We start from the raw sequence: 14282 nt of genomic DNA, 5'->3' as shown, positions 1-14282 counted from the left end.
CCCATTACCTCCCTGCTTGGCCCTCAGCATCAAGGGTTGGAATTGCCTCCCAGGGGGTGATGGTAAATGGTAAATGGGTTGGTAAATGGTAAATGGGTTGTACTTGTATAGCGCTTTTCTACCCCTTTTTAAGGGGCCCAAAGCGCTTTGACAGTATTTCCACATTCACCCATTCACACACACTGACGGCGAGAGCTGTCATGCAAGACGTTTAGCAGGACCCATCAGGAGCAAGAGTGAAGTGTCTTGCCCAAGGACACAACGGATGTGACTAGGATGGTAGAAGGTGGGGATTGAACCAATAACCCTCAGATTGCTGGGACAGCCACTCTACCAACTTCGCCACGCCGAAGGGGTAATGGGTCAAATGCAGAGAATAATTTCGCCACACCCAGTGTGTGTGACAATCATGGGTACTTTAACTTTAACTTTAATAATACTCACCAAACTCTTTTGTAGTTTTTCTGTTGCTGACTAACACTGAATTTCACAGCAACTATTACGACAAATATGGATTTCACAGCTATTTTTTAAGTGCAAAGTCGAATGCAGCATTCCACAGGGCTTAGTAGTCTCACTATGCATTTATCCCTGAAAATTGGCATCTTTTTGCCTGCAAAAGTGCATCAATATCAGGCATCATGTCCTGTGTAGCAGCCAACTTTAATAATCTCTTTCAAGTGTTTATTCGTGAGCTTTGATCGCAGCTTTGTTTTATTGATATTCTTAACTGAATAAACTTGCTTGCAGAGGTAGGTATTCTCAAACATGCACAAGATTGTTGCTACCAGTGCTGTTAATTTAGCATAGCCTGGCAGGACATACTTATAAAATGTGTCCAAGCCAACGGAGTCAAATGTATACTTCAATCCTACATCACTCTGCAAATCAATTATTTCAAGCTGCATATCAACGTATCAATGTATATAATTGAACAGTATTTATGTTGTGCACAATGTGTATTTATAATATGTTGTGAAAAGGAATTTTTTTTATTTTTTGGAAGCTCATCTTGTACTTGACTTTGTTTATAGAGTTATGCGCAATAAGGGTTCAACTTCAGCTTAAACACTTTCGGTCCGCAACATTTTTAATTTTTTTATTTAGAAATATACAACTGTTTGTTTATGAATGTACATCTGTTTGTTTATGTAAAACCGTTTGTTTATTTTTTTTGACCATTGACCGAAGAAATAATAAAAACAAAACAAAACAAGGCACATTAGAAGCTCTGACTATGAAGGGTGAGCGAAAAACTGTTAATTCTGTCTTGAGTTCGCCAGAAACCTGAAATCGCTTAAGTTAAATAATTAAACTTAAGACTTGTCTTTTTGTCCAAATCCAGGTTGAGACTACTACTTTTCAGACATCTGTGCACTGCAAAAAGTCAGTGTCCAAAAACAAGGGAAAAAAAATACAAAAATTAGGGGTATTATATTTGAACTAAGCAAAATGATCTGCCAATACGACAAGAAAATTCGGCTTGTCAAGACTTTCCAAAACAAGTAAAATTAGCTAACCTCAATGAACCAAAAAATACCTTAAATATGTATATTCTCACTAATAACAAGTGCACTTTTTTTGGTAGAAAAAAAATACCTTTTTGCTCAATATGTTGAAAAATATTCTTAAATTAAGTAAATGCTAGTGCCATAATCTTGACATAATGATATGGGCTCGGCATGATTTTTTTTTTCATGCTTGAAGTAAGAAATTGTTACTTTAAAAAAGTAATTTTATACTTGTGTTAATGGCACAGCTTTGCAACATTTGATATTCTAGTTTCAAGCATGTTTTACTCAATATAGGTAATACAATCTCAGCAACAAGCTGTAATATCTTATTGAGATCATTTAGGACCAAAATACTTAAAACAAGTAAAACACTAACATAAAATCTACTTAGTGAGAAGAATTGTCTTATAAGACAGATAATAAGAAAATATCACCCTTATTTGAGATATTTAATCTTACTTAGATTTCAGTTTTTGCAGTGTGGGTTTGGATACGGTTAGGTTAGGTAGGTTAGGTACTACGGTAGATAATGTAGCATAACGGCTTGATCTTCAATGCAAGCACAATCAAGATTTACACTTCCAAACTGCTTGCTCCCACTAGGTTGAGTGCATTGTAAAACACTTTTTTTCTACTCCTCCTTTGTATTCCGTTTATATTTCCATCTTGGGAAATTGTGTTAGATGCAAATATAAACGAAATACAATGATTTGCAAATCCTTTTCAACACATATTCAGTTGAATATGCTACAAAGACAAGATATTTGAGGTTCAAACTCATAAACTTAATTGATTTTTGCAAATAATAATTAACTTGGAATTTCATGGCTGCAAACACGTGCCAAAGTAGTTGGGAAAGGGCATGTTCACCACTGTGTTACATCACCTTTTCTTTCAACAACATTCAATAAACGTTTGGTAACTGAGGAAACTAATTGTAGAAGCTTTGAAAGTGGAATTATTTCCCATTCTTGTTTTATGTAGAGCTTCAGTCGTTCAACAGTCCGGGGTCTCCGCTGTCGTATTTTACGCTTCATAATTCGCCACACATTTTCAATGGGAGATAGGTCAGGACTGCAGCCGGGCCAGGAAAGTACCCGCACTCTTTTACTATGAAGCCACGCTGTTGTTACACGTGGCTTGGCATTGTCTTGCTGAAATAAGCACGGGCGTCCATGATATCGTTGCTTGGATGACAACATATGTTGCTCCAAAACCTGTATGGACGATTCAGTATTAATGGTGCCTTCACAGATGTGTAAGTTACCCATGCCTTGTGCACTAATACACCCCCATACCAGCACAAATGCTGGCTTTTGAACTTTGCACCTATAACAATCCGGATGGTTATTTTCCTCTTTGTGGACACCACGTCCACAGTTTCCAAATATAATTTGACATGAGGACACGTCAAACCACAGAACACTTTTCCACTTTGCATCAGTCCATCTTAGATGAGCTCGGGCCCAGCGCAGCCAGCGCCGTTCCTTGGTGTTGTTGATGAATGGGTTTTGCTTTGCAGAGCAGAGTTTTAACTTGCACTTACGGTTGTAGCAACCAACTGTAGTTACTGACAGTGGTTTTATGAAGTGTTCCTGGGCCCATGTGGTGATATCCTTTACATACTGATGTCTGCTTTTGATGAGGTACCGCCTGAGGGATCAACGGTTCGTAATATCATCGCTTACGTGCAGTGATTTCTCCAGATTCTCTGAACCTTTTGATGATTTTACGGACCGTAGATGGTAAAATCCCTAAGTTCCTTGCAATAGCTTGTTGAGAAATGTTGTTATAACTGTTCGACAATTTGCTTACAAATTGGTGACCCTCACCCCATCCTTGTTTGTGAATTACTTAGCATTTCAAGGAAGCTGCATTTATACCCAATCATGGCACCCACCTGTTCCCAATTAGCCTGCACACCTGTGGGATGTTCCAAATAAGTGTTTGATGAGAATTTCTCAACTTTATCAGTATTTATTGCCACCTTTCCCAACTTCTTTGTCACATGTTGCTGGCATCAAATTCTAAAGTTAATGATTTTTTGCAAAACATTTTTTTTTATCAGTTTGAACATCAAATATGTTGTCTTTGTAGCATATTCAACTGAATATGGGTTGAAAATGATTTGCAAATCATTGTATTCCGTTTATATTTACAGCTAACACAATTTCCCAACTCATATGAAAACGGGGTTTGTACATTTAACACAAATGTTGTGTCATTGCACTCAACGACTACCTTCCCAACGGCCCATTGTGTACAGGTAGGCTGTTTCCATTATCACGGCCTGGGCGCCTACAGTATCTGTGCAAAGCGCGCACCAGACTGGCGGCAGCAAGTAGCTGCAATTAACCACCGGCAATCAGCACACCTGGGACTTGATGAGCCGACCTTCCTTTGTAAGCCTGCTCAATCTGCTATCCTGTGCCGGAACGTAGTCTTCTGTTGAGTACTATAAGCGATCGGTGTGCTTTATGATTGTCTCGTGCCCTCCTTGTTGATCCTACAACAGACTTCCGTTCCCGCGTTGAAGTTGCTGTGTGTCTCACCATCCCTTGTCTCCCCCTGCTTACCGGACTACCTATTGGATCTCGACCTCCCGCTTGGACACGTACCTCTGACGCCTCGCTATTCGCTCTGACAACCTGCCTGTTCACAAACATACGAGTCTGCCCAGCCCCTTTTGGAGTTGCTTCTCGCTCATTACTCTGGTAACACTCATCAATTAATTCCTACACATTGTCTTACACCATACACACTCTTGGATTTTTGTCAGACTCCTTTCTCTACACTGCAAAAACTGAAATCTAAGTAAGATTAAATGTTTCAAATAAGGGTGATATTTGCTTATTTTTTGTCTGATAAGATAATTCTTCTCACTAAGCAGATTTTATGTTAGTGTTTTACTTGGTTTTAGGGTTTTGGTCCGAAATTATCTCAGTCAGATATTACAGCTTGTTGCTGAGATTTTATGACTTTTATTGAGTAAAACATGCTTGAAACTAGAATATCAACTGTTGAAAAGCCGAGTCATCAACACTCACAAGATAAAACTACTTTTTTTGAAGTAACAATTTCTTACTTAAAGCATGTAAAAGAAAAAATCACGACTTTGACACAATTGTGTCTCTTATTAAAACAGATGACAGGCAAATGGACATTGATGTTTTATTTTCAATGAAACAAGAGAAATATGTACTCTTAAACTTCTATTTTAAGGTATTTTTGGGTTAATTGAGGTTAGTTAATTTTAGTTGGTTTAGAAAGTCTTGACAAGGCCAATTTTCTTGTTCTATTGGCAGATAATTTTGCTTAGTTCAAATAAAATACCCTTAATTTTTGTATTTTTTTCTGGTTTTTGAACACTGCTTTTTTTGCAGTGTAGTTAATTAATATCATGGGTTGTTATTATATATATATATATATATATATATATATATATATATATATATATATATATATATATGTATATATATATATATTTATATATATATATATATATACAGTGGGGCAAAAAAGTAATTAGTCAGCCACCGATTGTGCAAGTTCTCCCACTTAAAATGATGACAGGTCTGTAATTTTCATCATAGGTACACTTCAACTGTGAGAGACAAAAAATCCAGGAATTCACATTATAGGAATTTTAAAGAATTTATTTGTAAATTATGGTGGAAAATAAGTATTTGGTCACTTCAAACAAGGAAGATATCTGGCTCTCACAGACCTGTAACTCCTTTAAGAAGCTCTTCTGTCCTCCACTCTTTACCTGTATTAATGGAACTTGTTTGAACTTGTTATCTGTATAAAAGACACCCGTCCACAGACTCAAACAGCCAGACTCCAAACTCCACTATGGCCAAGACCAAAGAGCTGTCGAAGGACACCAGGAAAATAATTGTAGACCTGCACCAGACTGGGAAGAGTGAATCTACAATAGGCAAGCAGCTTGGTGTGAAAAAATCAACTGTGGGAGCAATTATCAGAAAATGGAAGACATACAAGACCACTGATAATCTCCCTCGATCTGGGGCTCCACGCAAGATCTCATCCCGTGGGGTCAAAATGGTCATGAGAACGGTGAGCAAAAATCCCAGAACCACAATGGGGGACCTGGTGAATGACCTGCAGAGAGCTGGGACCAAAGTAACAAAGGTTACCATCAGTAACACACTACGTCGATAGGGAATCAAATCCTGCAGTGCCAGACGTGTCCCTCTGCTTAAGCCAGTGCATGTCCAGGCCCGTCTGAAGTTTGCCAGAGAGCACACGGATGATGCAGCAGAGGATTGGGAGAATGTCATGTGGTCAGATGAAACCAACATAGAACTTTTTGATATAAAGTCAACTCGTTGTGTTTGGAGGAGGAAGAATACTGAGTTGCATCTCAAGAACACCATACCTAGTGTGAAGCATGGGGGTGGAAACATCATGCCTTGGGCCTGTTTTTCTGTTAAGGGGACAGGACGACTGATCTGTGTTAAGGAAAGAATGAATGGGGCCATGTATCGTGATATTTTGAGCCAAAACCTCCTTCCATCAGTGAGAGCTTTGAAGTTGAAACGTGGCTGGGTCTTCCAGCATGACAATGATCCCAAACACACCGCCTGGGTAATGAAGGAGTGGCTCCGTAAGAAGCATTTGAAAGTCCTGGAGTGGCCTAGCCAGTCTCCAGACCTCAACCCCATAGAAAATCTGTGAAGGGAGTTGAAAGTCCGTGTTGTTCGGCGACAGCCCCAAAACATCACTGCTCTCGAGAAGATCTGCACAGAAGAATGGGCCAAAATACTAGCTACTGTGTGTGCAAACCTGGTAAAGACCTATAGTAATCGTTTGACCTCTGTTAATGCCAACATAGGTTATATTACAAAGTATTGAGTTGAATTTTTGTTTTTGACCAAATACTTATTTTCCATCATAATTTACAAATACATTCTTTAAAATTCCTACAATGTGAATTCCTGGATTTTTTTTTCACATTCTGTCTCTCACAGTTGAAGTGTACATATGATGAAAATTACAGAACTCTGTCATCATTTTAAGTGGGAGAACTTGCACAATCGGTGGCTGTCTAAATACTTTTTTGCCCCACTGTATATATATATATATATATATATATATATATATATATATATATATATATATATATATAGAGCTATTTACTCCCCCTGTTGTCTGTGCCGTTGTACTCCTCCTGCAAACTTAGCACCCAAGCTGAAAAAGTCAAATGTTAAGACCACAAAAACATTATATCTGAAGGAACTACTCAAGTTGGTCTCAAACATAAGACTTTGGAAATTTAACTACATGTGCACAATGACGGAGTGGTAACTTCTGTTAACATACTCTTAAGTCACAGTGCAACGTCAGAACACAACAATAAAAGTAACTGATACAAGCAAACTTTCTATGAGGAAGCAATGCCTGGGGAATCTGTGGTGGGCTCTCCTATTTGTATGGCTGAGGTTGCTGAGGTAGTTAAAAAGCTCCTCGGTGGCAGATCCACCCGGAGTACCTTAAGGCTCTGGATTCTGTGGGGCTGTCTTGGTTCGACAAGACTCAGCATTATCGCGTGGACATCGGGGGCGGTACCTCTGGATTGGCAGACCGGGGTGGTGGTTCATCTCTTTAAGAAGGGGAACCGGAGGGTGTGTTCCAACTATCGTGGGATCACACTCCTCAGCCTTCCCGGTAAGGTTTATTCAGGTGTACTCGAGAGGAGGCTACGCCGGATAGAACCTCGGATTCAGGAGGAACAGTGTGGTTTTCGTCCTGGTCATGGAACTGTGGAACAGCTCTATACTCTTGGCAGGGTCCTTGAGGGTGCATGGGAGTTTGCCCAACCAGTCTACATGTGCTTTGTGGACTTGGAGAAGGCATTCGACCATGTTCTCCGGGAAGTCCTGTGGAGATTGCTCAGAGAGTATTGGGTATCGTCTGATTGTGGCGGTCCGCTCCATGTACGATCTGTGTCAGAGCTTGGTCCGCATTGCTGGCAGTAAGTCGGACATGTTTCCAGTGAGGGTTGGACTCCGCCAAGGCTTCCCTTTGTCATCGATTCTGTTCATAACTTTTATGGACATAATTTCTAGGCGGAGTCAAGGCGTTGAGGGGATCCGGTTTGGTGGCTGCGGGATTAGGTCTCTGATTTTTGCAGATGATGTGGTCCTGAAGGCTTCATCTGGCCAGGATCTTCAGCTCTCACTGGAATGTGAAGCGACCAGGATGAGAATCAGCACCTTCAAGTCCGAGTCCATGGTTCTCACTTCGAAAAGGGTGGAGTGCCATCTCCGGATTGGGGAGGAGATCCTGCCCCAAGTGGAGGAGTTCAAGTACCTAGTCTTGTTCACGAGTGAGGGAAGAGTGGATTGTGAGATGGACAGGCGGATCGGTGCGGCGTCTTCAGTAATGCGGACGCTGTATCAATCTGTTGTGGTGAAGAAGGAGCTGAGCCGAAAGGCAAAGCTCTTAATTTACCGGTAGATCTATGTTACCATCCTCACCTATGGTCGTGAGCTTTGGGTTATGACCGAAAGGACACGGGGTCAAGCGGCCGAAATGGGTTCCCCCGCCAGGTGGCGGGACTCTCCCTTAGAGATAGGGTGAGAAGCTCTGTCATCCGGGAGGAGCTCAAAGTCAAGCCGCTGTTCCTCCACATCGAGAGGAGCCAGATGAGGTGGTTCGGGCATCTGGTCAGGATGCCACCCGAACGCCTCCCTACGGAGGTGTTTAGGGCACGTCCAACTGCTAGGAGGCCACGAGGAAGACCCAGGCTGGCCTGGAAACGCCTCAGGATCCCACCGGGAAGAGCTGGACGAAGTGGCTGGGGAGAGGAAAGTCTGGGCTTCCCTACTTAGGCTGCTGCCCCCGCGACCCGACCTCGGATAAGTGGAAGAAGATGGATGGATGGATGGATACAAGTAAAGTCAAAACATGTCCAACTATGTGGATGGGGTATATATCCTTTGTGTACTCATAGATATTGTGTGCCTGTTGCCTAACCTTCGACCCTTCTCTTGGGGCTTCTTGCCGTGATCGAAGAGTGCCGCCTCATTAAAGGAGACGCGCCGGCCCATGGTGCCAGTAGAGAGGAAGCGTTCCGTCTCTTGATCGTGGGAGCTGGCCATGGACAGGCAGTCGGACTCGTCCACCCTAATGGTGATTTCTACATGAAGGCACAGAAAATATAAAATCAAATTACACTCAGGTAAATGCATTTGTCGTCACATATTGGATTAACAAAATGACGGACTGCTCAACCGAAGCATCTGATATACTCTCCGCTTTGTGGCGGGTGAGCATGCCAATACGACAAACTGCTGACTGGTGAACTCCTTTTTTTAAATGCCTGAGAAAAGCAGTTTCATGGTGCCTTTCATTAAATCATTGACAGCAGAGACAGAGTGCATTCAATCGCCCGCGGGGGCATCAAATTGTGCTTGAGGCATTGTGCCACCACTTTAAGCAACTCGGTATGAAAATTGCAATTTTTTTAATGCTATAGGTTAAACATTGTGCTGACATGATAAAAGCATCACTGTGGCTGGCATTTTCCCGCTCCCACTCGATCAGTTAGTCATCCTGGGACCAGTCAAAGTACACACCCTCCCACATGCCTGCCTTCTCTCTACTTTTTTGTCCAACTGTGTCTTACCATGGGTGGGCTGAGACTCCTCCGTGTATGTGGCGTTGGTTTTCCCAGCATCATCGCTGCTACTGCAGCATAGAAATGGAAACATTCAAATGCGTTAGTTGTTATGACTGAGTAAATATACAACAGTTTTGTTTCACATATTGCAGGGGTGTCAAACTCAAATACAGAGTGGGCCAAAATGTAAAACTGAACAAAGCCGCGGCGCCAAGGTTGAACAAATTAACCTTTTATTAGGGACCCAAACAAGTTTTGCATTGAATATTGAACACGCAAGGCTTATATAACTTTATAGTGACATGCAAAATCCAGTTTCAAATAATAATAATAGTTACAATATATCAATGACATGTAGAATAAAATTCAAATACAAATTGAATGCCTTTTTTCTATTTGCAGCCTTCTGAGGTAAATATCAAAATAAACTTTTTCCAAAGGCTAATAATACATCTGAAAATAAAATAACAATAATGAATGAATCAAATATCCAAGCCTTGAAGTAGCAAAAGAAAGTGCATAAGTAAAAGGTTAATTATTTCTCAGTTTGCTACACTGATTTGCTTTAACACTGAATATGGAACAAGCAACGCTTATATAACTTAATAGTGCAACATCTACTTTCGAAAAACAAATGAAAAAACATCAATGGTATAATAAATAACATTTTCATAAAAAATTCAATGCCTCTTTTCTATTTGCAGCCTTCTGAGGTAAATATCAACATTAACTTTTTCCACAGGCTAATAAAAATAATTAAAATAAATAAATAAAATAACAATGAATAAATCAACCATTCAGGCCTTTTTACTGCTCAGTTTGAGACACACTGATCTAATCTGATGTGCCCAAGCCAGAGACCTGGCATCTTCTCTGGGATGCTAGTTCATTAATGTCAGGGCTTAGGTGGGCAGGGTTGTGGGGGACGGGGTTTGGTGGTAGTTTTAGCGTCCCGAAAGAGTTAGTGCTGTAAGGGGTTCTGGGTATTTGTTCTGTTGTGTTTATATTGTGTTACGGTGTGGATGTTCTCCCAAAATATGTTTGTCATTCTTGTTTGCTGTGGTTTCACAGTGTGGCGCATATTTGTTACAGTGTTAAAGTTGTTTGTGCGGCCACCCTCAGTATGACCTGTATGGCTGTTGACCAAGTATGCTTTGCATTCACTTATGATATAATGTGACAAGGGCCAGCACGCTCTTTGTATGGAGGTGTATGTATATATATATATATATATATATATATATATATATATATATATATATATATATATATATATATATATCATCTATTCATTTAGTTAGAAATCATTCATTTTAGCGCCGCGTAATTGTGTGTAAATGTGTTTTTCATCCGTTTTTATGAGTCCCTTTTTTGCAGTCTATTTGAATATTAATTGTGTCAGTAAACAGTTTGACTTAAGCTTTGACAATAAATTGTGCGATTAAAACATTGTTTCATATCACTTGACAAAGTTTCAAATCAAGAGTAAGATTAGTAATTAAGTGTTAATATTTAAGTGGGCCCTGGGCCCCTCTGTGGTGAAAAAGGTGGGACTCGAGATGAAAAAGGTTAAAACCCCTGTTGGAAGCAAAGTGACATTCAAAGCAGTAAGACTCGAGCGTCACTTACCAAATTTTGCAGTGGATTATTTATTTTTCCCGTAACGTGACAAAGAATGTTAAATTATTGAGGCATAGTAAACACTTGTACTTATCTGCAAACTGCATTTTTAGGACAATTAAGAATTCAAGAACATTAATCTTTACTAATTTTGCCTGGACAGTTCACACATGCTCTATAGTGGCAACAGTTTAAACCTGGAACAGATTATTTATATTCTTTATTTACAAAAGAAAATGTTATGTATTCAAAGTCATTCGTTAGCATTTTCAACCCTAAAGCAGGGGTCCCCAAACTTTTGACCCGTGGGCTGCATTAGGTTAAAAAAATTAGTAATAAAAAGTAATAATTCCTACAACTCTTATTTTTTTGTGATAAGAGTGATTGGAGCACGCTTGTTGGTCACTGAAAAACATCCATGCAGTTTGGTTCTTTCATGATTTTATTATGGCTCTACTGGGCGGTATAGCTCGGTTGGTAGAGTGGCCGTGCCAGCAACTTGAGGGTTCCAGGTTTGATCCCTGCTTCCGCCAACCAATCCCTGCCGTTGTGTCCTTGGGCAAGCCGTTTTACCCACCTGCTCCCAGTGCCACCCACATTGGTTTTAAAAAAAATCTAACTTAGATATTGGGTTTCACTATGTAAAGCGCTTTGAGTCAGTAGGCAAAAGCGCTATATAAATATAATTCAGTTCACTTCACTTTACTACTGAAAATGTGACCAAATCTGCTGGGTCAAAAGTATATTGTACATACAGCAGTGTTAATATTAGGTTACATGTCCCTTGGTAAGTTTCACTGCAATAAGGCGCTTTTGGTAGCCATCTACCTTCTGGTTGAATTTTGGAACACTCCTCTTAACACAATTGGTGCAGTTTAGCTAAATTTAAGTTAAGTTAATATGTTGGTTTTCTGACATGGACTTGTTTCTTCAGCATTGTCCACATGTTTAAGTCATGACTTTGGGTAGGCCATTCTAAAACCTTAATTCTAGCCTGATTTAGCCATTCCTTTACCACTTTTGACGTGTGTTTGGGGGTCAATGTCCTGTTGGAACACCCTACTGCGCACAAGACCCAACCTCCGGCCTGATGATTGTAAGTTGTCCTGAAGAATTTGGAGGTAATCGTCCTTTTTCATTGTCCCATTTACCCTTTATAAAGCATCAGTTCCATTGGAAGCAAAACAGGCCCAGAGCATAATAATACCACCACCACGCTTCATGGTAGGCATTGTGTTCCTAGGATTTAAGGCCTCACCTTTCTTGGGGACTCCCGCCCTAACGGTTTCACTCAGGTTAACAATTTAGACCAATCCAAAATAATTTATATAACACATTTTAAAAACATTCAGGTTGGGAAGGAGACCCTGCCCCAAGTGGGGGAGTTTAAATACCTTGGAGTCTTGTTCACGAGTGAAAGAAGAGTGGATCGTGAGATCGACAGGCGGATCGGTGCAGCGTCTTCAGTAATGCGGACGCTGTATCGATCCGTTGTGGTGAACAAGGAGCTGAGCCGGAAGGCAAAGCTCTCAATTTACCGGTCGATCTACGTTCCCATCCTCACGTATGGTCACGAACTTTGGGTTATGACCGAAAGGACAAGGTCACGGGTAAAAGCGGCCAAAATTAATGTTTCCTCCGCCGGGTGGCGGGGCTCTCCCTTAGAGATAGGGTGAGAAGCTCTGCCGTCCGGGAGGAGCTCAAAGTAAAGCCGCTGCTCCTCCACATCGAGAGGAGCCAGATGAGGTGGTTCGGGCATCGGCCACCCGAACGCCTCCCTAGGGAGGTGTTTAGGGCACGTCCGACCGGTAGGAGGCCACGGGGAAGATCCAGGACACATTGGGTAGACTATGTCTCCCGGCTGGCCTGGGAACGCCTCAAGATCCCCCGGGAAGAGCTGGACGAAGTGGCTAGGGAGAGGGAAGTCTGGGCTTCCCTACTTAAGCTGCTGCCCCCGCGACCCGACCTCGGATAAAAACAAAATGGGCCTAATACCCGCGACAAAACAATAACAACAATAACAACACAAAGGCAAAATAACATGATGTCATTTTTTTTTTTCCTTTGAAATGTCAGTTTTTCTTTTACGTGAAGCATGTTTGCATGCGTACGGGTACAATATTTTTAAATATGAGGCTTGGCCAGATACTGTGTCTGTGATAAGAAAAACCCTGTTTGGTTAAGCATTATTGCTCTGGCATTGTGAAATCCCAGACTGGCAATTTACTTTATGAGAAAGAAAGGAGAGAATGAAATCCCCTTGCAGTCATTTCCTCCCATTCGATTTCTCTGAGTTTCAAGTATGAGCTTGTGTGCGTGTGCGTGTGTGTGTGTGCGGGTGTGTGTGTGTGTGTGTGTGTGTGTGTGTGTGTGTGTGTGTGTGTGTGTGTGTGTGTGTGTGTGTGTGTGTTCTGGCAATGCTTACTTCATGGGGACATCGCTCTGTTTACACAGTCACCATTAGGGGACCTCTGACGGTATGGGGACCAAAAAAAACAGGTCCGCTAAAGGGAAACCTTTTTAAATGATAGTCAGATCAATTCTGAAGATGCCGAAGTGATTTTTAAGCTTTGGCCCATAAAACATGTTTACTGGTTAGTTTGAGTGTGAGACATTTGCATTTCCTTTTTTTTTATCTTTTTTTAAACAAATTTGTGTAAAGTATGCCAAATTATTTAAATTTGTTCCTGTCATGTCTTCGTGATCATGTTTTGTTTAGTTGTGTTTGAGTACTTCAAGACTCCATTAGTTCCTGTTTTTTCACTTCATTGTTTTGTTTCCATGCCTACCAATCAGTTCACTTGTCCTCACGACTCAAGCACCTGATTCATTTAAACTTACGCACCTGTTTTCGAGCACCACAGCACCATTTAAGCCTGCAGTTGCCAGGCAGTCAGCCTGGCGACATCATCCTCTACACACCCTTGCTCCATGCTGATGATCCGTGCTCTTTTCTCGTTCCCCGTAAGTTTTGTTATTAATGCCATAGTTTGCAAGTTTTGTTTTATGTCCATAGTTGATGTTGTAGTAATAGTTTTGTTTCATAGCCAAGTTTTTGTACCTCCTCTGTGAGTGCCTTTCGTTTGTTCCTTTTTTGAGTTAAGATTAAAATATGTCGTCACCTTCACATTGTGTCCAATCCAGTCGCTTTGCACCTCGGGAAAACAAACCACACCACAGTCCAAGTCATGACAGGTCCCCATGAACCATATGAACTCTTTTTCCTCAGGGTCCCCAGTAAGAATGATCAGCACATTACTTCATCAATCCAGAGATTTAAAGACGTGTTTGAGCTAACTGGGCAGTGGCCATTTGACCTATTTTTGTATGCTTCCAAAACCTGTATAAAGGGTGGTCCCCACAAGTCATGATCAAAAACTTGGTCCCCATCCAAATGGTAACCAGTATGTGTGTGTGTGTGTGTGCATGTGTGTGTGTGTGTGTGTGTGTGTGTGTGTGCATGTGTGTGTGCGTGTGTGTGAAAGGCTGTCTTCCCACAT

General features: G+C 41.1%; 1 protein-coding gene across 1 annotated transcript in view; it reads right to left on the bottom strand.

Moving 5' to 3' along the window:
- cbarpb (CACN subunit beta associated regulatory protein b) overlaps positions 1–14282 on the bottom strand; it is a gene marked incomplete at its 3' end in the record, with an annotated part of 46268 nt that overhangs the window by 9970 nt on the left and 22016 nt on the right. The window contains exons 5-6 of the mRNA XM_061887782.1: positions 9169–9230; positions 8517–8679 (exon numbers count right to left, since the gene is read on the bottom strand). Of these exons, the coding sequence (XP_061743766.1) occupies positions 8517–8679; positions 9169–9230 (225 nt within the window). The remainder of the gene's footprint in view (positions 1–8516; positions 8680–9168; positions 9231–14282) is intronic.

This window comes from Nerophis ophidion, linkage group LG26, assembly GCF_033978795.1.
Source record: "Nerophis ophidion isolate RoL-2023_Sa linkage group LG26, RoL_Noph_v1.0, whole genome shotgun sequence".
Taxonomy (NCBI): Eukaryota; Metazoa; Chordata; class Actinopteri; order Syngnathiformes; family Syngnathidae; genus Nerophis; species Nerophis ophidion.
The sequence above is the reverse complement of the archived record's forward strand: the minus strand, read 5'-3'. Positions and strand labels throughout refer to the sequence as shown.